The sequence below is a fragment of the Styela clava genome, chromosome 4 (assembly GCF_964204865.1).
Source record: "Styela clava chromosome 4, kaStyClav1.hap1.2, whole genome shotgun sequence".
In the NCBI taxonomy this organism is placed as follows: domain Eukaryota; kingdom Metazoa; phylum Chordata; class Ascidiacea; order Stolidobranchia; family Styelidae; genus Styela; species Styela clava.
The window spans coordinates 12,090,061-12,116,287 of NC_135253.1; the positions used below are offsets into that span (position 1 = coordinate 12,090,061).

The following is a 26,227-nucleotide window of genomic DNA, read 5'->3' on the forward strand; positions in this document are numbered from 1 at the left end:
ATAACACAGACGCGTTAAAAGAGTAAAGTATAAGTCAACTATCTTCTTCATAAATATCCACATTCCGATATAAGTGAAGATAATATTGTTCGTTTGAAATTTGGACGGTTAATTCACAAACGTTGATGATAAATACAAAGACGACGCAAAGGATTAAAATCAGAATAAAATAAGTTGAGTCCTGAATTCGTTCATTAATAGTTGTCTTTGACATACGTCACCGAAGTGGACTCATAGTTCTTCCAGATATATATACAAAAACCAAACTTCAACATCTGTCATTGTGAAATTTATTTAATTTAATGAATTGCCTTCCATGAAATGCATGATGGAGTAGGCGATTATTATATAAAAAACTTATTCGATTAAGTGTTTCGACTTCATTCGTGAAAAACAACGTTACAATATAGCGAAGGCGATGATATTTGCCATCGAAATGTTGTGATTTTGCGTTGATGAATGTGATAAACCAGGATGGTCCAATACGCGGCCCGCAGACACATTCCGTGCGGCCCGCAGAACAATTTTAGCGTGCACCAACACCTTGGCAGATATTTGTATTTATTGGCAGAACATTTTTGAGTTTTTTTTAAACTATTCCAACTGGGAATAGCCGTTTTTCTAATCCCGATGTCGAGATTGACGTTTGTTAAAATCACGGAATTTCAATGTTGTATCTGTAAAAGTCAAGTCGGTGGCAATAAGAAAACCTTTTGATCGATACAAGGAGAATGAATTAATTGTCTTGTACAGACAGAACCAAACCGATGAGATGAGTCGCGCTTACTATCTAAATTTCGTGCTTTAAGCTCTCGACAAGTAACTCCTCATTCGGAGTGACGTTTTGTGCCTTTATTTTAGTAAAAACAATCCTCTATGATCAAGCTTTGGCCACGTGACAGCAGTGACGAACGGAGCCGACTTAGCGCCGCGCAATCCAGTTTTTTTTTAGCTGGGACCGGAATCCCGACTTAGTTGTTCTTTGACGATAGCAGCAGGCCTGACGCGACAAGTAATAAAATCAGTCAAATATAACAATTCATCATACGATCAGTGTAATAAAAAAAAGATGACCAGGTAAACTGGGAAATAACGTTTTTCTCTACCCAGAACAACGTCAAACCACAGTGTCTGGTGTGTTTTCAGGTAATATCTGTCACTGAAGAATGTAATTTTAAGCGACCGTATAAAACCAAACACGAGAAAAGATACCGATTATACCACGGTATTTCTCGGGAAGCAATTTTAAAATAACTGAAGGCTTTATAGACCTTCCTTCAAACAACTGATTAGAACGGTAAACTCCAAGACTTAAATATATTTCAAGTTAGTAAACTCACGAGATTTTCATCACTTTTGTGTTTTCTCAGACTGCGGCCCGCGAGACATCCTCAAAAGTTTTTGCTGCCCGGCAACCTCGGACCACCTTGTCAGATTACCAATTCAAATACAGCGACCATCATCTTACGTGAAGACAGATTCCAGACTTCGACGTGTTTATCCCGATCTAATCGACACCATTTTGTTTATGCTCAATTTGGGACATTGCGTTTTGAATACCAGCGTCCACATGATTAGGACACGACAACACCAACTTTTGCGATTTATGTAATGATTCAGAGATTGTGGAACGTTTATGATAAACTGCTTTACGCTTATCAATGAAAGACAAATGCTCTTCAGACTGAAACACCACTATCATTTTTAAATCAAAGGTATTTTTAGGCAACCCTCGCATATTGCCTTTACTATTTGAACTTGTAAGGTTTACTTAGAGCAGTGGTTCCCAACCTGGGGGTCGCGAAGCACTTTTCGGGGGATCGCAAAACAAAATAATTTTGTTTTTCGCCATAAAATCCATCCTTATCAGTGGTGAAAAAAAATCAATTCGTTTATAGGAAAAATTAAAAACAAGCAACATTGGAAACCGATTTTAAGGCCTGGGGTTCCTGATTCTAGAGAAAAAAGTTGGGAACTGACTTAGAGGATACTATAGATCAGGGGTCGGGAACCTTTTTGGTCAAGAGAGCCATAAAATATACATATTTTCAATTGCATTTCCGTGCGAGCCATATAACATTTCTTCACTTAATCAGGCCTGAAATGTTTACTCAAAAGTCAACACATACAATGTCAATATACATTTAATGTGATTTCTGATGCTGCATGTAGTCGCTGCGGGCCTTGGAACGGTTGCTCACTTGCAGCCCAAGTTGAAATCTACGGTACTCATCACCCTTTTTCGTTTAGGCATCTCCGTAGTGTTTTTAAAACTCTATCGCTTTGTGATGTCACAATATATGTTCCAGAATCCCCTTGTTTGTCACAATGCCTGTCTGGTGATTATCTTACATAACATAGACATGTGCTGGGCGCGCGTTCTCAAACGTATTGGGAATTTTCTGCCAAAATTGGCTATAAAAGTGTTTGAAATCTCGTAACAATAGTAAGCTTAGTCTTAGAATATTAGATTTTTCTGGGAGCCATATGCCGTCACCAAAAGAGCCATATATGGCTCGCGAGCCATGAGTTGCCGACCCCTGCTATAGATAGACCAGTGGTTCTTAAAGTATGGGTCGCAACCCAAACATGGGTCGCGGAAGGTTTAAAAATGGGTCTCGACAAGGTCGTCAATGCAAGGGTAATCTAAGAGGAGAAGGACGAATTTTCAGCTTCCCCAATGTTTCAATTTAGCTTCTAAACTCTGGTATTTAAAAATAATGAAATATAAAATTTCATTCATGGAAAGAACTGTCTTGAGCTCATTGTTACATCACAATTCTGATATGCCAGTCACGTGTATTATTTTTATGGTATCGGTAACCATGCACGTCGCTTGTCGCTGTGTTGACCGCGTGGAATGTCCTCTTAGTGGATTAAAATAACCAAAAATGGGTGTCTTTTTGGTAATGTAAATCGTAATAGACGACGCAATGAAAAAGCTCGCTTCTCGACATTACATGATTCAATATCTAGAGAAAATGTGACCTCATCTCGAGGCACCATTTACCGCGAACGAAGCAGTGCGTGCACATTTGATGAGTAAAAAGTTGTATATTGCGAGAGATACCGAAGACAGCTAGGATGTCGTGTTTGCGACGGACAGCGGGCGCCTTTTCTGCTACAATTCTCGACAAGGCACTTGTGCGAGCGAGGATATTTGGCACTGACGGTTATCAAAACTAAGCTCGCAATCGCCTCGATACCCGTGACAACTTGCGTATTGCGTTAAGTAAAATAGAGCTGTGTATTGAAGATATAATGAAAAGGAAATTTCAGTTTCATCAATCTCACTGAGTCAATGGACTGTTTCTAATAAATAGTTGTCTGTATTTAAGTCAAACTGTACTAACATTAAAAACACATTGTGCGTTATTTAGGATTGGGTCGCGAGTATTCATAAAACTCAAGATTTGGGTCGCGCTCGAAAAAGTTTAAGAACCACTGCTATAGACAAATTAAAAGTTTGTTTTATTTGACCAACGCAAAGGGACTATATTGCTCAAAAGCGCTGATTAGTTTCATACTACACATACAAGATGGTGACAAAGTGTTCTGAGGTAAAATTATAGTTGCCAGAAATCCAGATTGGTAATCGGTTCAAGATTTATTATTAATATTTGTTTTTCCAATATTACTGTCCGTACTCACCAGAAAAGCGGTTAGATTCGCAAAAATGAGATTGGCTTTGGTATTTGAGCCATGGATTAATGAAACTAACGCCCAAAAATCAAGGTTTAGGTAAATAGTTATTTGATTTCTCATGCAGATTATAATTTTAACAACGTAATTACGTGGTCATCCATCATAACATATCAATCAATTTGATTTCTGGAGAACATATTTACAGACAAACGACAGTTTGGTAGCGACGTAAGAACTTTTTCGCAGAAATACCTCTTATAGGATTGGATTATAGTTTCTCCCATGAAAATAGAAAATTTCATCATATTTATAAAAAAATTCTAAGAAATTACAATGAGAAGCTTATGCCGCCAAATAAAAAATATCCATTTGATATGAACAGATTTTATTACGAGCTTGTTTTCTTTTCGTAAAGCTTTCCTTTTACTCCGTATAAATTTACCACCATCTTCACCATATATAAGGTATTTATTTGTTAGTGCGTTGTTATCGTTCGATATATTGGGAACGTCAAATTTATAAATATCGTATCGCAAAGGAAATTTCAAACACTGTAATGAATTGGCATTGATGAATGTCATCATAACAACCCCTCCGTTTAAAAAACGTGAAGTTATCATTAGATGCTACGTTTTAATTTATTGAAATTATGTGTATCGAACATGTCAACAACATAATAATGTCAAAATATTGGAAAATAGTTTTGATTTTGGAGATGATGGATCAGCATTAGAACAAAATATGATCACGATATGTTTCTGTTTTGTCTGAGTTTCATGTTTCTGGATCCATATATTTTTTCTATTACTGGATTGTGAAAAAACGATCACATTGACATCCTTACATGTCGTTGGTCTACAGTCCAACTACAGCGTCTAGCCTGACTCAACATCAATGTTTCAAACCAGTTACACAAGCAGATACAGGCAAACGTTTTTACTTCAGACAGGCAAGAAATTGAGAAGACTCGTGACTCATGGGTCTAGTGTCAAATGGACCAAACGAAATACTAAAGTAATGGGTTTTCTAGTTCCATCCATTTGTGCGTGTGATCATATACCATCAGAAAATGAATGCAGAATTACTAAATAAATATGACTAAATTTCCTTTGTTGGGTAGAAGGCTTTAATCCCCGATTGGCTTGGTGGCGGATCCGAGTCATTTTAGGGGGGCACGATGGCCTATAATATACAGAATAAAAATTAATTCAGACTACTCGAGTCCCTGAAAAATGGCGTTTCGCAGTCAAATCGAGTTTACTAAGAATCGGGATTAGATGAATTTTGTTGGCATTGCCTGGTCAGGAATATTTGAATGGATTTGTTAAAATCTGCCTCATGATTTGTTGTTGTTCTTGTCTTGTCCCAGCTTATCAAACGGATTAAACGAAAACCACACAGACGGAAGTTTTCATGAAAATAGAATCAAACAAAACACATGTGCCGAAACAGATTATGTTTTGGCACTACAACTAATGAAAACAATGTTTTGCGATGGCAAATACTTCTGGTTCAAGTTTGGGAATAACAGTCTGCTTCAGCAGCAGGTACACGCACATACATGGAAGCATAACGAGCAATGAGACATAATCACGACGCCTCAATTCAATTGCGAGATTTGCTATAACAAACTGACACAGATACATAAGTTTGCTATTACCACGGGGCACGAAGATGTAACATAATGATACAACCTTGTTAAGTAATAATAAAAACGATATTGACGTATGCTATGCCGCCGGCATTTCGTGCCGTTGTTTTTCGAGTGAGAATTAGACTAGTGACCGGACAACACAAATATAATTAATTTTGCCGGCAAATTATCAGACAATTATAGAAATAGGTATAACTACGCTAGTCTTTGCAAATGAAATCAGCTGTTAGTTGGATACCCAAAATTAACCTAACAAGTTTCGAAAGCCTAAAACTTGAATTGCTGTGACCGATGAATTGTGCAGAGGTAGTTAGCAAAATGCTTCCAGAATATTTTTGACTGAGTATTCATATAGACGCGTTGAGGTCGTAGGCCATTGAATAATATTATACCTTAGGTACAGTATGTATCTCATGTGACGAGGCAGGTGCATAATAAAGCATTCTTTTTATAGATTTAGGAAAGAGGTTGAACATGAAAAGACTCAATTGCATTTTTTTTGCTTTACTCGTTATTTTATTCATGCATTGCGCAATATCTGGAGCTCACGAAGACCATGAACATGGAGACGAAGAAGACCATCACGAGGAAGAAGAAGAAGAATTACGTGAGAATTTGGATTTTATTATACACTAGTCATCGTTCTTTTTACGAATACATATTTTTTACTTTCACAGTGAATGCTAATATATTGCAATACATGAAGGGTGCCAAGCTGAGAGATTATTATGGTAACTTGACAACGCCGATATTGGAAATGAAGTTCGGACTTTTAAGGTAAATGAATGTGAATTTACTACTTCGCTAAATGTCATTGACGTTATTGTTGTCATGGACAAGATAGTGGTATCGTATCAATCTAACGGTTTTATTATCTATTTTTTTGCCAAATTCGTTTCATTAAAACTTGAATAGAATTGGTATAACAGTGAGAAGCTAAACGCTGTTATGGTACCAATCCCTTCGTGTGAGGAAATGTAGACAATTTGACTGCTGACAGGCTTGACCTTCAATTACTTTATCATAGTTCATAAAAATTTAGAGCAATAGCATTTTCTTTCAAATTCAGCAGTAGTTTTCTAGATTTTGAGGCAGCGAAAATAATATATCTAGTAGTTTTTCATTGTGCTTTGCCCGACAACGCCATGCACAAAACCTTTTTGTAACAACGATTATATTATTCAGAAAATTGCACACTTTAAGGTCGTGGATAACTTTACAATTTCACTCAAACGATGTTTTTGTATATGTATACTATTTAAAGACCGAATTCCTTTTTTGCACATGGTGGTGGCAATATCAGATCATCACGAGCCAGTTAGATAACAATATATATATTTATTAAGGTTGCTTGGTTCGTATTTCCCAATCAATTACGATTTGCACCTAATTAAGTGTTATTTTCAATATTCAACATAATTACAATCGAGTTGTATATAGAAATCAGAATTCATCCAGCAAATAAAACCATTTTTATCAATTAATTAAAGTGGGACGCTTGGAGAAATTACTGGCGAAGTCGGCGAATACATTTTCAATTTACCGTATACTGATATACGTATCATGAATGCAGCAGGAAAAATGACAGGCACCATCGAAATCTCAGCCAAACTGACTGCTAAATCTGGATTCCTAAGAAATAAAAAAATCGACCTTGATGTCAAAGGCACTTATATAATAATGACTAAAGGTGCAAATGTGAACATCACTGCTAACGTTCCAGGTATGTTGAATATATGGTGTATATGAAGAATGAAATATGTTTTGTTGTCTATCAAATTTACAAAGTATTAAATTGAGAAACGTTATAAAGATATTCGATACATCTAAACGATAATATTCTACCATGGCATCAGGCTCTGTTTCTTGAAACGCGCTTTCAATATTGACTGTTTCACATATATATTATTTTTATTTATTTATGAAATTGATGTTGAATTGTCACTGTATTCCAAACAAACACATGATTTCTTACTTACAAAACGAAAATAATTTGCATTTTGTTCAGATATCTTTGAAGGAAAACATTGTGTATTCTCGTTGAAAATTTAAAAAGGCATATTTCGGTTGACTTGCTTTATATAACATTAGTGCTCTATGATCATTTTTCAATATTCAGACATAACTAAAGACAATCTCACAATAGAGGGGTGCAACGCAACTTTTGCAGAGTCCAGCATCATGTTAGAAATCAAAAAGAAAGATGGAAAGCCAAATTTAGTCGAATCATTCTCGCGCTGGGTCGACAGAGCTCTGAAACCATACATACCAGAGATATTTTGCAACGCCGTAGAAGAGTGAGAAACAAACTTAAATACACAAAAAATGATTTCCTAATATATGTATTCTTTAATTGATTCAAGGGTCTTGATGCACACTGACACAAATATATTTTATTCGTCTGACCTATTTGTGTTAGTAGAAAGCAAGATCCTTGATTCACTCAGAATTGGTATTTCCACTCTCGCTACAGTAACTTTACATTACGTATACATAAGTTTCCATCTGCGCAAAAGCATAGGAGAATGATCAGTAGGTAGTGTCGTAGGAACCCAATCGATAGCATAGATATTCGTGCTATGAAAGTTTGTTGATGTGTTTGGCCATGGACGAATTATAAATAAAAAAGGAACAATTCAACGCAAATATTTTTGAAAAGATATATAGATATGAAACATGAAAATGCGTAGCTTTTATTCCTCCTACATATGCATGTATAATAAATTCAAATATATCTCTTAATTATTATTGACATGAAATAAAATGATACCTAACCATTAGGCGTATATGAAAAATTGATGATTCTTTTCCTTTTCTAGCGAAGTGAAAAAGGGAAATAAATCCAAAGTTGTAAAGTCTGCATTAGCTCAAATTATAGCTGTTATTTTGGGAGGATAAACGGTAAGATTTATTCAAAATTTATTATGTGTTATCTTTTTCTATTTTTATAACCTTTTTATCTTTTTAAATAGATTACATGGAAAAACAGATCGGGAAAGGACCAGATAATGCAATGAATATATGTGAATTTTTTATTCAATGAAATCCTTTGGTAATACTTGTATAATCCGTTATGATAAATCCGGAAAAAATTGCAAAACCATTCATAATAATTAAATCAATTTGTGATTGAATTGTTCGAATTGTATTTCACGGAAGTACAGCATAACGTAATGCTGCTCGAAAAAAAATGGAGTATAACTGTTTTTAAGTCTCGGATTACGATTAAAAAATACGATTATAGAGTTTCAAACATGGGAATTAATACCGATTCACAACATTAGCTAAACTGTTCAGGAATAAATAGTCCATGTAAAACTATTTTGGTACAAGTTAATCCAATTTTATGTAATCTCATTTACAAATCATCGGAAAGAATCAAAAGCAGTTGTATGAGTATTTATACAAAACACACTATGAGAGAGATGTGTCGTATTTAAATTCGTTGCGAATAGCGCAATGCTTTCATATATAATATGTGTGTAGGTAGTAGGTACCGACGGTAACAAGTGAGTTGATAGCCGAGGCAAAGTTAGTGGGGAAATGTATCATGGATGACAAGATGTGAAAACTGTAAAATTATATTATTGTATCCTAATAATTCTCAAACCAAACTCGATAAATTAAAACAACAATTGCACAAATGTATAGATATGTATAAATATACGTCGCCGCCGATATAACTACTGATTTTGTAAAATAAATTTTTACGAATATTCGCCACTGGTACATCACTAGGAAGTAAACAACCCTCACTTATGAGTAAAGTTGCAAGCAACATTAGCCTAAAAAGAGATGAAGCAACGTTAACAAACCTTTAACGTGTTTCCATCAGTTGATGCAAAATATAAAATAGTAGTTGATAGCAATAATCGTGTATTTATCAAATATATTGCGAATATATATATTTATACATAAAAATATTGCTCACGATAATTAACTTCAACGTATTGGTAACATGGAAAATTACGCTTTATGCCACGCTCATACCAAATATGGCCTATGGCCTAGTTACCAGTCCATGTCGAGTATGGGATTTTGTAGCCAGTTATTTGTTTCAGAGACATGGACGTGATGGTGGATGAAACCGTAACCGATCAGCGGTTACTGAACCACCCCTTCGGCAGCGAGGAGTCAGCAATCCTCTAGCAAATAATTATCCCCCACGGGATTCGAGCCTGCGAACTGACAGATGGTCATCAGGGGTGCGATGGCAAGTGCATTCCTAACGTTTAGCATGATGCGCCAACCGCCAAGCCAAAAGACCTCAAATGAATAGACACGAAAGTTCAAATGACAAACAGTAGCGACGTACACTGAAATCCGTTACTTGGTCTTTCCAACCAATTCCTACTTGCAAATCAAGTCCGTAGCAACTCACATAGTAGGTAGCAATAAGAGAGCAGGTGAGCACCGGCTTTGCTGGCCAGACCAGCCTGGTATAACGTCACATGGTGGCGTAATATTCGTAAAATCTTGAGAGAAATAGCGAGCCATCTGTATTGATAAATGTAATAGCCTTCTAGCGCTCCAATTATTGAAAATTAAAAAACGGTTGATTCAGTCATTTCCGAGGAAACGATTATTTCAATAATACCAAACGTCACCTGAACAGATACAACAGTTTAGCAAAACAAGCCATATGTACACTTCTGCTCCAAAAACCATCCAGATTTACTTTCCGTGGTAAATAATCCTGCTTCAAATAACGTACAAGCAAAGAAAGCAGAATAATAATTTCACACCGATTTCAATTTTTACTACCTAAAGATAGAAGAATTCGTTAGAAGTTACTTCTTGACCCTTGTGTCAATTTATCCGATCACTGCTTTTAGTTTAAAATACAAACAAAGTTTAATTCAGCATGAATGTGTACTCAACATCAAATTTCAAAGTACATTTACATCAGTAAGTTTGAAATATCTATTTTCAAATTGTGTAATAATATAGAATGACATTTTGATTCATCTCATTGCGGTAATCACGACATTTGTCACAAGGCCTACGGGTGTAAATTTCGCAGCAATTTCGTACTTCACTGACAGTCATCGCGTCGTAAGTATTTCAAAGGGCAGGATATTTATTTTTATAACGACTGATGAAGTACTTCGAAAACGAAAGTTTATTAGGGTAAAAAATAAGAGCGTACTTGTGAATATGACTTCTAGAAACTTTTGCAAAATTGGCAATTTTCTTATATTAATTCTGAGGTCTTAACATAAGCGACTGAAATTTTATGTACCTAGTTTCAGTCATTGTACATGTGAATACCCCTTAGAAGATTTAGTCGTACGTGAATGATTGAAGCTTTACGATAAAATCTGGATCGTGGAACGCGATTGCGAAGTTCACGACCCGCAAAACGTTGTATATATATATAATGATTGCTGATCATTCGATAAATATGGTTCGTGTAAATCGAACATCAGCAATACAAAGAAGTTACGCCACATTTCTGCATAAGTTACGCGATCTTGTGCGGGATATAATGAGAATATCCTATTGTCTTCGTCGAATAACCTTTTTGTAACGCCGTTTGCTATGTTTATGTGACAAAATACCGCGGTATAAAAAAACGAAAAAAGGCAGATAGAATGAGGCTCAAATGTTGTGACAACTTTTGTGATATTTATTTGACAAGTATTCCCGCATGTGTTCAGCGAATCATGGCGCTAGATTTGTTCGTTTTCATACAGTTTGTTATTTCAGTATCAGCAGGTATATATACATGTATATAAACATATGGCATTGCGAAAGCTCCAAAGATCATTCGACGATTCATTATTGAGGCTTACGTTTTACTTGCAAGGTCCATTATTTTAATTAAAATATATAATTTGTTTTTAAATTTTATTTTTTGTAACTTACTGTTAAAAATTTAAATGAAAATCTCTATTTCATGCAATATTCCAATCTAACCATTTGTATTTGTTCAGAAATATATATATTCACAAAAACTATGAAGTCTTTTTGTTTGGTAGTAGGTGGATTTTTATTATTGCAAAACTCTTTAACCAATGGAGCCGAGCTTTCTGCGTTGGGTAAGTTTTATGCTAATTAATCAGTTTAAAATCTTTATCTGAATAAGGTAACTCAATTAAAACTTTTATCGGTTGAAAGTATCCGATTACGATGTGGAGTGTTTGCTATTTAGTTGGGAAAATAATGGCAATGTATTAATACCGAACATGTTAAATTTTATTACACTGATGCGACGAAAGATAGGTTATTTTACTGTAGTTTATTTACTGCACGGGCTGACTCGGTCCGATTCGACTAACCAGCCCAGAAAGCAATAATTGATAATAGGCTTAGCTGACCATTCTGTCGTATTCTGCGAATTGACCGTTAGCTGTTAGAATATCTGGAAAGGCGTGGCCCGACAGGAAACGATAGCTATAGAGAGTATGGATCTCTTTGAATTTTTGTATAAAATAATAACGTATATAACAATTTAATTTAAATTCTCAAACTTTGAATTCATGTCTCAAACTGTCAGTTATTATTAATGATCTTTATTTATGAATGAACGTCGTGTCACCCGTGTGTATGAATACGCCTTTACTTAATTTGGAAGGCTGGGTACCTACCCCTGTTTATATGTGAGATATGTATTTTTATGTTCTCTTCAACTTAGGCAGTTAGGCTACTTTGGTAGGTTTTTGTACGACCTTAACCTTTAACTATTTGGAATGAGACCAATTGTTCTTCATGGGGTGAGTCTGCCATAGAGTGGACATCTGTAAAAGTGCGACATATATAAATTGTTACAACCGCGTCACATCAACCAAATCTTATTTTACAACAGTGTTGGAAATATTGAAATATTGCTTGTTTTTAGATCAAAATGTATTCAAAAGTTTGAAGAAACAAGCGTTACGAACATTGAGTGGTAATTTCACAACGAAAGCCATTCTTATGGAATATCTACTACACAAGTAAGCAGAACTGTCTTTGTATTAGAACAAAAAGCTATAAATTAACTCCAACATAAAATAAATAATAATACGATTGGCCTACAGCCCTACACGATTGAACCGAACGAGAAACCGAAAGCCTGTTGCCAAAACATTCAATATATTCTCAAGTTGAATCGACTACTACTCATTTACATTACTTTATTGTCTTTCACTAACTGCATTGTTCTACATATGATGACGTTAAAAATGATTTCCCAAATTTATAGTCATATAGACCCAGTTTATACTCAAGAAAATCCTTTGTGCATTCTTGAAATAGATTATTTTCAAATGTTGATAGTTAAAAGAGTAATATTATGCAGAAACATGATTGAAGAAGTTTCGGCGCAATTTGGATCATTCGATATACTTCCGGGAAGAATGTTGACACAACTACCAAAGACCAAGGGCACATTGTCGGGAGATTTCAACGTAGAGATTAAAATGTGAGACAAGTTTAAATCTGTAAATTTCGTGTATCTCGGGATGGGAGATGGGTATATCCATATGAATTTTTCGAACTTGAAACAACATCGTAATTAGACGATTCTGAATCAATAAGTGCTGGCATTTCGTTCTGTTTGAGACTGTTTGCCACTTTTTCCGCATAGGTATGTAAATATGGTTTCAAATCGTCATGTGAACGCCTTTATCCGTAACATGCTTATCAGATTGCTATATAGTAATAGAAGTCTTCTCACGTTAACTATTTCCATCCCACTCGACCTGGCCGCCACCAAAATTTCATTTCAGGACATAAAAACGCTGCCTGGCTTTAACATTCGAATGATGTTTTTTTTTTTGCTCAGAAATTGGAAAAAATCCGGTGTGAACTTGTATGCGGATGGAAAATACGAGGCAAGAATAGAAGATGTCAATTTGGAAATAGACATCAGACTGCCAAATGCAAAAAGTAATAATTTAGAATTTTATGTTAACATTGAAATACATTTTTACTCGGACAGTAAAACAAAAGTATGCCAAGGAAACATCATGCATGACGAGTATAAATAAAGCACAACCGGTGTTAGCAACACGATATGGAATGGACACCGGAGTATAGCAGAGGGGGGGATATAAAAAAAAACAGGCCCTGATGACGTTTTTCTATACAGAAATTAGAAACGTCGGCAAATTAATTCGTTTTGCTACCTTTTGAGTGTTCGAGTCGGACCACATGTGCTTATTCGCTTGGGCACATCGATATCCTTTTTTTTATTTTCAAAGTTATAAAGGATTTAAATAATATTTTAATTTTACTGAACCACATATACAGGTTTTCAGGCACGATGTTGAACACTGACATGTTTTCGTGGCTTTGCTGGCTATCTTACAGTTTTTAGTTGTGTTTGCGAAATTTAGATATAAATCAAATACTTCAATGGTAATTTTGTTTGCCGAGTTTTGGTTTAGTTGCAATAGTTCCGAAAAATCTGCGCAAGACTTGGCTAAAATAGGCTTATTAACCAGTTTTATTGGATGGCAGGTGGGTAAATATCTTGATTCAAAATAATGGCTATGAACCTGAAGACAATTTGTACGCGGCAACTGGGTTTGGCAGTCGAAAAAACATTCATGCAGACGGCGGCGTTTTGATTAGCGATCAATCATATGATTGGGAACCAGAACCAACGTTGCTTGATATTGAGTATGAGGAGGTTCCGAGGCAATAAAACTTGCCAAACCCAAAGCGCAAAAACGGGGCAAGCGCTCATGATATTTCTTCGATTTAAACTTTACATACATATGTATTGATACGATACTGTCCAGAAACGTTTGCATTTGGATACATTTCGTAACTAAAACATATAATTTTTCATTTCAGATAAATCAATGGGTTTAAATGGTTGCGTGGCAACCGTTTCCAAACTCGATCTTGATCTGAAAACCGACAACGAAGACAAACAGAAAGGGCTGCTGAAGAATTTGAAAGATTGGCTCAAGTCAGCAATGATGCCAGGTTTCTCCATTTTGTTCTGCGACACGATGCAAAAGTAAGTTATTTTGATTCATCTTTTAAATTCACCGTGCGCCTTTCTCCTTCAGAGTCAAATAGTAAATTCAGGCTTGGAAATATACAATTGCATGTCGCTGCAATAACTTGTGCAGTTGGTATTAGTTCTGGATATAATAAATTCATTCAGTTCACATTATGAGTGCAATAATCAGTTTCGAAGACAGAACTGTGTAGATACGTCAAGCCATTTATCACTACTGCTTCTCTGTGACAGTGTTTTTAATTAAGAGCTTGAATTCATTGTGACTAAACTGGTGGCCAAAATATGATGGGTATGTAGGACTTTCTTGGGGTGTTATCATGAATCGGCCAGGTATATAATTTTATTATAACGTTCAATAAAAATCTAAACCATATCATTTCAGAGACCCATTTACTAAATGCCCTCTAAATTCACATAACATATACAGAAGAATCGGATAACTGATTATATCTGTTCATCCAGGTTTCTCGTCAACGGAACGAATACTGCAGTTGTACAAGCACTTCAAAATCGAATATGCATGTTGAGGCCAGAAACCTGCTGACAGCCTCAATAAACACGAATGGTTTAGACTCCACACAGCGTTATATACATTATCCAATCACAACAAACAATGACACGAATGGAATCTTACTGTGTTGTCGCTTTTGTGAATGCCCGAAAGCAAATATCGTGGTTCGCTATAATTTATGCCCAGTCATCGATGTGTAATTGTCATTATCAGATGTCGAAGATTACTAAACACTAAAAATAAATATAGTTCAAGCGCGTAACGAAGTTGCATTTTTAAATATCATTGATTGAAAACTGCCACTACTCATCGCGATGAGCCGAGTGTGGGCTTAATTCTGGATTGGGATGCATATATTTAATAATTTGATAAAAACTTAGATAATTATAGCTCATCATTAGTTTATCAGTAAATATTGCATGTCGCCCCGGGTTATTTTATCAAGTATATGATGTCGTGGAATCAAACTATTTTAATATAAAATCGACAATGTGAATTTAATCACTGTAAGATATTTAGAGCTACGATCGCTTTTATTTTTTAAACAGCACGGACATTAAACCTATTTTTTCGATTATGCCAACAGTATAAAACTTGAATTCGAGTTGTGCATGATGAAAGCTTTATTGATTATGTAATTAATATACCCTGCAATTATTATATATACTATAAATCGTCTAACATTGGGTTAATTTTTTCTGTAATAGTCCCCGTTGGAGGGATTAATAAGACGTGATATAAAATATTCCGACAACTGGTGTATTCATGCTTAATCTGGACAGAGGGCAACTTCGTGTGACAGCACTATGTGGCAGATTTCATTTCGTATTAGCGCTATATACGATAGTTTATGTTGAGACAAACATCAGAAGACCGACCTTAGCCTTATCTTCGTCTTCTTTTTTTAACGATGGTCCATATCATAAAACGGCATTTTTTATACAAGTTTGCCTGTCGAAAGTCCCGAGACCTCGCAGAAGAGTCGCACGAAACCACAAAAGCGCTAAGAGCTATCATAGATTTATTCCGACATAGATGCCAGTGGATTGCGGTTGGCACGAGACTTGGAACAATTCGAGTGAATATTGTAGCCTACAGATAGATAAAAAAAATGGAATTCTACAGCAGAAGGTATTGTGAAGAACTTTTGATAACAAGTTGGAACATGTACATAGCGCACGGATGAGACCAAGCGGAACTACCAAAATTTTTCATTAGAGGAAACAAGGGAGAGGGTTGGAAGTCTGTTATAACACCTGTGAAATAAGCCAAAGCTACACTTCATCGACAGGAACGATTTTTGAAGGCCATATTTATTATTTTTTTTCCAATTTTATCAAGAATGTAAATTACGTTCGTGGAGGTCCAACCCATAAAAGGGCGTGTCGTGGACTTCTCGTGAAGCGACGTAAGCACTCCGATGATAAGTATCAATGAGTGCAATCATTAAACCAGACTTTCTTGAAAATTTACTCAATGAATCATACCATGACCTATTAACGAATGGAGTTTCATGTGACAATTCAATTGAGTTAACATCAATTTTAAGGTAACAATTGGTGGATTAAAACTTGTTTTTTTGGTAGGCTTCTTAGAACCAATACGTGGCTTGTCACGTGCTACTAATCCGTCACAAGAACTGGACATTTTCGAATACCTGATGATTTCAGATTATTCAGTCGGTTGGCCGAATTGTCACTCACAATACGAAACATGTCTCATCAATAACCCACTAGGAAGAAGAGAGTCTTATGCCATGTTGGCAGTTTAAAAATACAGAAGCTGCTAGTCTGTGCCTGTTTCGGATATGCCGCAGAGCGAATTGAAAGAAAAACAGCCTTGGTAATCGTAACGTCCCCACGGGATATGGCTTTCCTACAAAATTGAAGGATTCAACTCGACCATTGGGTGGGCAAATATATTTATATATATACCGGATATTATTACAATGTTATTCCTTTTCGCGACAGGTGTCATAATAGTAATACAGTCCAGAAACTATATAAGTTTTCAGTCCAAAATAAGAGACTTCATCATGCAGAAATGCTAGTATATTCATCATAAGAATTTAAGTGATAATTCTAAACAAATCGTGACAACAGAGAGCAAACTTCGTCCCACTTGTTTTGTGATGTTAACGTTCGAAGGTTTTCTGTAGTTTTCAGTAATCGTTTTAGTTTCCTGTGAAACAGTTTTTTAAAGGTAAATTCCTCTTACGTTATAACATCCCAGTTGTCGGGCGTTCGGGATGTTCATGAAAGGTTTAGAAATAAGAAAGCCTTATTAAATTTATATAATCTCGAGGTTTCAACGAATGTTTCCCCGAGCATAACCGTCCCTCATTACTTCTGTGTCATTGACTAATCAGGAAAATGTCAACAGTTACTGTTGAAATGTAGCAGCCGCTCAGAAAAAAATTTTTCGCTCAGACAGATTTTCAGGCGTCTCAATTTCGTTTCACGGTTTATCAGAAAATAATGTCATTTTATACTTAGTTAATTTGTTTTGTCGGCCGCGAAATTTCAGTTCAGCTGCAGTAAACAAAACTTAACCCGAAAAAGCTGCGATTGAAAAAGTCAAGATTAATTACCCGCACTATATATGACAGCCTTGAGGGGTGGTTAACTAATTTGAATTGAAGGTCGTGGAAACATCCATGCTCTTCTTAAATTTGTTTCCATAAGCAACACTTCGCAAGCACATTTTCAGGTGGGCTTTATTAATATTTTGTATACTGTCGACGAGTAAACAAATCGGTTGATAAGCCGTTTTTTATCGCATTAAAATCTATATATTATATGAGAATGAAGCATTATTTACCTCAAAAAGGCGTTGTGATCTGGCACGTCAATCTGCTCCAAATCAAGAAAATGACGTGATATCTCGCGCAAAATTGTCACAAACAGTACTTGTATCTCCGACAATCTGAAAATGTCAAAACAACTTTAATTTGTGACGAACATATGTTTCTCCTCCCAATTCGCAAATATTTCAACAATGCTAAAAGCATATTTGCGGGATAGAACCAAAAGTGATTTAGCAGCCGAAGTAGGACATGCAAAAATACAGAATATGGTGCACTTTAGTGAAAATGGTACATCCGAAAAACGAATAATTAGAACCAATCATGGAGATACTGTCGAGTTTATAACAGTTGTCCGAAACAGGGTAACCTACTCTTAATCAGTCATTAAATTCGCCGTATGTAAATGTATAGTCAATCAAGCCAGGTCTTAGATATACGAACGTTACATTTATTCGTCGATTTTTGATTTTTGCGTTAGCATACCATCTTTTATATGATCTCTGTAATTCATTATGATGGTGAATCCTATCCGCAACGACAAATTAAAATGCCCTTTTCAACTCTGCTATCAAACGCGCATTCTTGATCTGCGATAAGAACCATTCAAAAGAAAGGCAGAACATCGACGTACAATCAGATATTGCCACAAACTATTTTAAAGTAGGTACATTCGTAATGAGCATACGATCTACCAATAACTTTTTTGGCACTACATTGTAGAAATTTCAATCAACCTTTGGATATTTGGAAATATTTCGTGAAAATAGAGAAAATTTGCAACGAGCGTCAATTACCGGCATTTCATTATTTATTGTTGGTATTTTTTTACGTACGCCGATTTAGGCAACTATCAGCAAATGTCGCGAAATACCAAATTTGCTTTCTAGCGTTTTGGCAGACTATACAACAGTCAGTTGGGGCCTAGCTCGTATAACGGCGCTTCATATTATTTAACAATTACCTACCTATTTACCATATTTTTGTAATTCACTCTCTGACGTGATCTCAGCGATCTATCACAGAATGATTGCCATCTTTCGTGAAGATAATCTAATACGTTATTAGCGGAGGTCAAAGATTCGTCGGTGATATGGCAAAGCACAACAACAATTTCCAAATATTTCTTATCACTGCGGTACAGCAATGCCGATTCCGCGATGTAAGGTGCGTCGCCGACGTCTTGGAATGTTCCACTATCGCCAGCATCACTGTGAAACACTTCGGGAGTTTGAACATATTTAAACTGCTCGATTGTGGCTTTTGATTTCAGATAAGACCGCTTCGCAATGTTGAGAGGGTGGAATAGCGAGCAGTAGCCTTTTAGTTGGTTGTCAAAACTTGTTGCAAATCTTTTTAGGAAACAATCTTCATGTGTCCCGTCTTCTAAACATTCACCCAAGGCAGCTTCGTCTAATGTATTCCATTTTTGTTCTCTGGTTAGGCACCACAAAACTCGTAAGGTTAAGCAAATAAGAACGCTCGCAATTTGACTTTTTATGATTGCCAACGACATTTCTCCATGCGACAGTCGGTCTCGTATACGCACTCCGTCCTGAAGCACAAATAGATCCATAAGTACCATCTGGAAACAACAGAGCAATGCTTAAATACAATTCTAAAATTCAAAAAACTAATCGCAGCACCCCTGCGACTCACGAGGGAATGTGGCTGAGCATAAGAATCCGCAAAACCGAAACGAAGGACAATCGACGAGATCATACTTATAAAAAAAAAAATGTCCCATGAACTAAAATGGTGAAATTTTAGGTGAAACATTGGATCTCACGTACCCATGTTCAAGTACTTAAATTTGAAATCGTTTGGCTTATTAGTTACGTGGGAAAAGAATTTTCCCGCCACCACAAAAGAAGTCCCCGCAACAAGATTAACAACAGCGATCCGTGCCCAAAAAGCATGTCATAGAAACGTTGCACGGTTTTAGGCGCGAGAAACACGGAATTAGCGTCCGAAAGCAGAAATCGTTGCGGACAACCATGTGACAGCGCCTCCTGCGACAATCGTCGAACTATTTGCAGCCGTGATAGGCTTCTTCTGTGGACTAACACCAAAGAATGCCATAACAAAACCCCTACACCAGATATACGGCAAGGCAGCGATATATGAATACATCAATTATTTCAGCAGGATACAGAAACATATTATTGTGACACAAAATTATCCCACACAAAATAACAACAATGAGCGGGATCACTTTGTGCCAGGACTGTGAAGTGCGAAAATTGACATAAGAGAATTGGATTCTTTTTCAGTTTTATCAGACTAAAATGCATTTCTGCACCCTAGAGCAGCGTTTCCCAACCTTTTTTGTCGCAACTATTTTCTCACCGGCGAAAACCTTTGCGGACTCAAGGTGCGTGGTATTTCATCTGTACTCTGTGTGAAGACGCAATAAAACCAAACACAAAAGAATTTTAACGAATTTCAACAATGGCTTTTTTGTCGCACAATATTCAATCCATGACAACGACTAGAATTTAAAATGTCTTTCTATTTTAATTTAACTGTGTTCACAGTCCCTCGCTGTTGCGTCTTCTTTAAAATGCCACGGCAATCTGCGAACATAATAATGGGAAAATATATTGCCCGATTATATTTAGTTTTGATAGATATTTTTTGCGATCTTGCGAATTTGTTATCATTGTTAGAAAAATCCTACTATCTGCTATAAATTTCCAGAAAGTACAACCTAATTTAGTACTTATTCAAAATATATTTAAAGTATATTAGTTAATCAAAAATACATATTCCTGCCTCGTTTTATTATTAATTTGATTGTGATCATTTCAATCCGCGGTTGTGTCGTCGAAATAAAAACAATACTACTGAGAAAATATCATGACAATCCTTGGACACAAAAATGCGTGGTAAAGTGCCCGATTATATTTTGTTTTGATTCGTATTTTTGTGAATTCGACAAATCTGAGCTGTTCGTACACCTACGGCAGTACTATACGTACCAATGTGGAGGCAGTTTGATCAAGCAACGCGCAAGTGACCTGTCGCGTCACCTGTTATCGAATTTTTGAATATTAAATTGCTATTCTACTGGCTGAATATATGACTCGATTAATGTTATGTGGATAAACTTGCTTTTTATGTTTTATGTAAATTCTAACGTAAATCCTCACTTGGCTGATAGTTGAGTTTCACAGAAACGTTTGCGGCCCGCAGTGAATTTCTGGCTCGTTGCGGACTCATTCAAACGCTCCGTGGACTTATTTGAGACCGCGGACTCTGGTTGGGAAACACTGCTCTAGAGAGTCTAGTGAGATTGGAAGTCCAGATCTCACTTGAGGCAGTTTGAAGATACGACTACATCTCTTGATTCCATTATCCAATAAAATTAATACACACCAAACTCCCAACTCTGCTTCAAGCTCTACCATGAAATGTATACATAGGCATCTTTTAACATTAAGAATATCCTCTCTACGCTATTGCTAATAGACCTACATTGAACATTCATGTTCAAATCCCGCAGGTGATGATCATGAGGGAAAAGAGAGTTACTGGACTTATCATGAGATGTTTCCGTTGACTGATGGCCAGTCAACAAAAAGTCCTCCAGGTACTATAATTCTCATAAATAAAATACAATACTGTACCATGATCTCATCTCCCAACACGAATCGAATTCTGTTTTCTGAGCCATCATCCAAATGCTGAGCAAGAATCTGCCATAAACAATATTTTTTTATGAGACTGAGGAAGAACACAAATTTAGAATATTAAATAGGTTGATAAACCGAAAAGCAGATATATAAAGAAGAGCAGTGAGAAATGATGCAAATCACTTTTATTGCATTGACTAGAACTGCAAGTTGTATCAATTCTGAATAAGTGGCTAAATGCAGTAAAAACAGCTTTAGTGTTGGCATAAAATAGGTAAATAATTGGGAAGTAGGATGGGATTAACATATTTATAACAAGGGAGAGGAAAGTGTAGATAAGACAGCTTAATCATGAGGGGAACCATGGCCTTTGGTCCAGTTACCGTTCCCATCGGGTATGGGATTAGTTAGTTATTCGTTTTCGAAAGCATGGACTTGACGGCGGAGGAAACCGTAACCGCACCTGCGAACTCACGCAGAGTAACCAGAGGTGCGGTGGCGAGCATATTCCCACCGCTTAGCACGATGAGCCAAACTGCTGCATCTTTTCTCTCTTATCCAGGGAATTAAATTTACTACCAAAACAGTGGAATAGGATCCGCCGAAAAGTTTGAGTCATGGCTCATATTAGCGGAATGAGGAGCATACTTATGACAGGAAATATCTCCACAAACCTCATCGAGTGTGGTGTATAAGCTAGAAGATTCAGCAGTAAGAATCCTTTCTTCACAATCATTGCTCTGAGCAAAAAGTATTCTCAACCAGGTTTCAAAACAAGGGATGATCAAGGTCACACAATCACCGAATCTGGAATTTATTATATATAAGTGCACAAACATACTATATACAAAAGTAGGTGGTTATATATCAAGAAATAAACTTTGTGTGTAAAGTGTCTAGTATTGTAGCAGTGAATACATTTCCTGATATGATTTTCAGATGGTTGATGTCATAATATAACAAGATTTTCTCAAATATTTCTTAAAGGCGAGGCCAGAAATAGAATCAGCAAGCACATTTTATAATAGAATAATTGATCCAATCAATAAAATATTCAATTTATATGTACAAACTCACTCTTTCTGAGCATACAGATTGAAGCTTTCTTCAAGAAATGGCCACAAAACTGGGCAAATATGACTGTCTGATATGCATCTCCAAATTTTATCAACATCTTTTAGAAGAGATGTGCCTAATATGTATAATACACATTGATAATGACATCATGAAGACACTATCGAATTCCATTTGAATAATATGAAAAAATTAGAATGATATAGTATCCAGGGATGTGCAACACTAAAAAATCAAGTATTCAGAATACATTTTTGGAAATAATCTTTTCAATTATGGGAATGAATTATAAATTGGATCAGGTCAGGGGTGATATGGAGGACTCTTTTTATTCAAAAACTTGAGAATGCAGGGGAAAAAAGAGCACGAATAATATAATTGGTTCACTTTTTAATGTTCAGAACTTAAAGGAATAAAGCTGAAACCTAAATGCTCAAAATGATATTTTCCAAATGAAACTATTCTAAATTCTTATCAAAACCAAGAATTTAAAAGAGTGAATATAATGAATCAAAACACCAAACGAACTAACATTGAAGTCTATCACGAAACAGTTGCATTGGATATGAATCAGAAATAAGTGGTCTTTGTTGAATCTTATCCTCATGTAAATTCAATACCGATGCTAGAGATTCACAAATGCATAGAAGAAGAGAAACAAACCTGCAAAAAATTTGAAAACAATCAGCTTCTATAAAAGATTTGTATGAATGGAAAAGATAATATTCTGCGATTCTCTCAGTATCAGTACCAATTACGTCTTACATATCGGCATTTAAAGATGATCTCAACTATGATAATAGTTAATGATAATCAGTAATATGGAACCTGCCATTTTTGTTGCTTTGGTTAGAATTGCAGTCTTAGTTTCTTTCCATGTCAAAACTTGAACAAAACATCATATCCCTGATAAAAATCACCATATTTCTTAGCAATAAGTTTTATTTTTCAATCTTATTAAATCTAACACAATATTTTCAACAATATAAATCATTTAACATATAACGCACACATGTGGGATTTCTGCTGGTCCTAGAAATCCATGCCACACCAAATTTCTCAAATTAATACCATGTGGGTTTCCAATCAAAACCTGTAATAATTTCATTCTGTTTGCACCAAACAACTTCCAGAGTCCATCATCCAACAGTAAATCCCGAAGTAAAAATGGACATGTTCCTCCCAGCGAAACACAAGCCTAAAATAATCACAACATACATTATAGCTCAGTCATGAAAACTACACCAAGGTCTTAATAGGAGAGTAGAGCTTGCGAAGAGAATATGGCATTTAATGGAGTATGAATAGAAAATAATGCCAATTCATACTAAGTAACTATCAATCTGTAATAATAGATTTACATAATATGGGAATATACTAGAGAATACCCAATAAACTTTGTCATGATATTGCCAGTAAACAGTTATTAATGCAACTGCGGGTTATGATTAGGAATTTCACATTTGCACTAAATTGAAAAAATATCATTTGGGTACTGTTGATGTAAGGTAGGTATTAGCCACTTCAACGACAGTGCTGAAAAGGCTGGTGGAAACACCATGATTAATAAATAGAATAAGAAAAATCCAGCATTTGGGTACATAATTATTCCATATTATTTGAACATGGTTTTCCTATAAAGATCAATCTGTGAAACCCTCCTGTGCAATAATAATTGGCAAACAAAGCAATCCTTACATCACCGAGTGCTCTCTCTAATGCAGATGTAAACTTGAGTAGTGCCAACATCATTTGTGCTGGCTTTTCGACCATAAAGATCGTCTGAAATGAAACCATCGTATAAGTCGAGAGCCATGTTTCTGTATGATTTTCAGTGTTATTCAACTTGAAAGGATGTAGCAGCTTGGCATAAGGAGAAATTGCCCTCAGAGCCTCCAAATAAGTTGCTGGAGCACCAAGTTCAATGGAGGAAATAATTGTACCAATAGATTTCAAAACTTCATCCTTTGTAGGTTTCTGAGTATAAGACAGCCCCAAGTCAGCAGTTTCATTAACAAGATCACATACTAAATATTTTACATTTGGTGATAGAAAAGTGTTGATTGAAGAAAGCATTCCATAGCAACTAAAAAATTAATAAAAGATTACGAACACCAGTGCTGCGACAGTGTTATTATAATTAAAAAGATAAATCAATTTGCACAAATGATAGCCAATCATTCGAGGTACATGATATTACAAAGATGTGAATGAAGGCATATACAGCATGTATGCACAATATGCGTGTACTTATATTCATTATCCTTAGAATGATACTCAAAATTTAATATGACTAAATTCATAGAAATAAGCAACACAAGACCAATTATCCATAACATCTCTTCTCTTCTCTGAGTATATACAACATTTTTTCCATAGATTCTACAAGTTTTTATGCAATTTATGATCAGTTTCAGAAAAGGACAATAAAATATCATTCAAATACTTTTTCCTATCTGTGAAACTAGGACCAACGGGATCAAATGGTTTAAGTAAACCTTGCTTTACGTCTCCATCAGCAGTATACATCACTTCACCTTTTTTTCCTAGAAGAACTCTAAGAGATTGATTAGTCTCACCCAATTTATTGAATAATTCAACACCACCTATTGCATAACGTGGAGAAATCTTAGCTGCATCAATGTCGGCTAATTGATTTATTTTACGACTTAAAGCAGCTTTTGTTAATTTACACAAAATGTAAGACAAAAATGCACCAGCAAATACCATACTCAAAATTTGTTTTAATGAAACAGGTACACCCCTTAGAAAGAGCAGCTTAGGTGAATATATAGATGTAAAATACCCAACGATTACAAATGCTGAGGGAATCAATGATTGATAAATTGCCCAGTTTCTTTGAATGTATGATAGATGCCTTGCAATAGCAAATCGCTTGGCATCATCAGACAACAACAAGCTTTTCATGAGTTTTACTTCACTTTCATCAATTTTTTCGAAAACAACTGGTTTCGATAAACTTAATCGACTCAAATTTTTACTCTTGCATATATCCATTCGAGATATTTCTTCGACTGAGTCGCAAAAATATGAACAAGGTATGCCAATATGACTTTGTCCAAGATCAAAAGCTGAAAACCCAGCACTGACAACATCGGTAGTACGTGCTATAAAAGGGGTGGTATGTAACTCTCCAGGCTTGATCCCTGCGTCTCTTTTTACTTGATTCAAAAGTTTTGATGCTTGCATAAGGGATGGGGATGCAAATCCATAAAAAGGAAAAAAGAAGTCATCAGGAAATATATGCTTCAGTGAGTTTTTCAATATCAAACCGCTGAAAAGAGCTCCAGCTATGATCCGCCTCTTGGTTTTGTTATATATTATTTTGGTAACACGGTGAGCAAATGCAGAACTCATAGTCTAAAATTTTTTGATCTAGACATCAGGTAGAAAACATTTTTACAGATATACTGCAAAAACCTAAAATAACTGAATAACGTTACAAAGTAATTCATAATTGACTATAGAATAGTTTCTTGATATTCAAACATAGGCTAGTTCAGTTAGTTGCATACAAGCCAAAATCGAATACTATCGTCAATCACAAATAGGCCAACATTCTACAAATATAACTAATGAGTTCTTCTTGTTTTCTCATTAAGGGATTGTAAAAAACAAAAAAATATTCCAAATTGGGTCTTGTGCTACTGAAAACATGCATCGTTGCATATTTAAAGGGATAAGACAATAAGGTAAGTTACAGAAAAGACAAAACTATCACAACCGGTCAATTCTTGAAAATGGGATGAAAACTGCCGCAACCTTTTGTGTTTATACAAAATATGTAAATAAAGAAATATATTCAAAACAAGAGAGCTATGCTCAAATATATGGACACGTAGCGCCACCCAGTGGCAACAATTTTGATGACGTCATAGCAAAAAGTAATAGCCTTCTGGGACCTTCATCTTTAACCACTGAAAAT

The 26,227-nt window shown here is 35.7% G+C and overlaps 4 protein-coding genes across 4 annotated transcripts; 2 read left to right on the forward strand and 2 right to left on the reverse strand.

The window, feature by feature from the left end:
• Positions 1 to 5,730: 5,730 nt before the first annotated feature.
• On the forward strand, positions 5,731 to 8,433 carry LOC120326823 (uncharacterized). Its single transcript, XM_039393171.2, has 6 exons — positions 5,731 to 5,906; positions 5,977 to 6,076; positions 6,790 to 7,022; positions 7,419 to 7,596; positions 8,119 to 8,200; positions 8,272 to 8,433. The coding sequence occupies exons 1-5, from the start codon at positions 5,774 to 5,776 to the stop codon at positions 8,195 to 8,197; spliced, it is 723 nt and encodes a 240-aa protein (XP_039249105.2). The 5' UTR covers positions 5,731 to 5,773; the 3' UTR covers positions 8,198 to 8,200; positions 8,272 to 8,433.
• A 147-nt stretch (positions 8,434 to 8,580) lies between these two features.
• Positions 8,581 to 15,710, forward strand: LOC120326824 (uncharacterized). Its single transcript, XM_039393172.2, has 6 exons — positions 8,581 to 11,340; positions 12,141 to 12,237; positions 12,582 to 12,704; positions 13,068 to 13,171; positions 14,084 to 14,252; positions 14,721 to 15,710. The coding sequence occupies exons 1-6, from the start codon at positions 11,199 to 11,201 to the stop codon at positions 14,800 to 14,802; spliced, it is 717 nt and encodes a 238-aa protein (XP_039249106.2). The 5' UTR covers positions 8,581 to 11,198; the 3' UTR covers positions 14,803 to 15,710.
• Positions 15,711 to 15,902: 192 nt separating this feature from the next.
• On the reverse strand, positions 15,903 to 24,357 carry LOC120326517 (endoplasmic reticulum membrane-associated RNA degradation protein-like). The gene is made up of 9 exons (XM_039392833.2): positions 23,980 to 24,357; positions 23,292 to 23,479; positions 22,814 to 22,944; positions 22,285 to 22,399; positions 21,882 to 22,014; positions 21,202 to 21,270; positions 18,541 to 19,157; positions 17,590 to 17,694; positions 15,903 to 16,950 (listed from the first exon to the last, which is right to left on the reverse strand). The coding sequence occupies exons 1-9, from the start codon at positions 24,355 to 24,357 to the stop codon at positions 16,851 to 16,853; spliced, it is 1,836 nt and encodes a 611-aa protein (XP_039248767.2). The 3' UTR covers positions 15,903 to 16,850.
• Positions 24,358 to 24,367: 10 nt separating this feature from the next.
• LOC120326518 (transmembrane protein 177-like) lies at positions 24,368 to 26,104 on the reverse strand. Its single transcript, XM_039392834.2, has one exon. The coding sequence runs from the start codon at positions 25,657 to 25,659 to the stop codon at positions 24,664 to 24,666; it is 996 nt and encodes a 331-aa protein (XP_039248768.2). The 5' UTR covers positions 25,660 to 26,104; the 3' UTR covers positions 24,368 to 24,663.
• Positions 26,105 to 26,227: the final 123 nt, after the last annotated feature.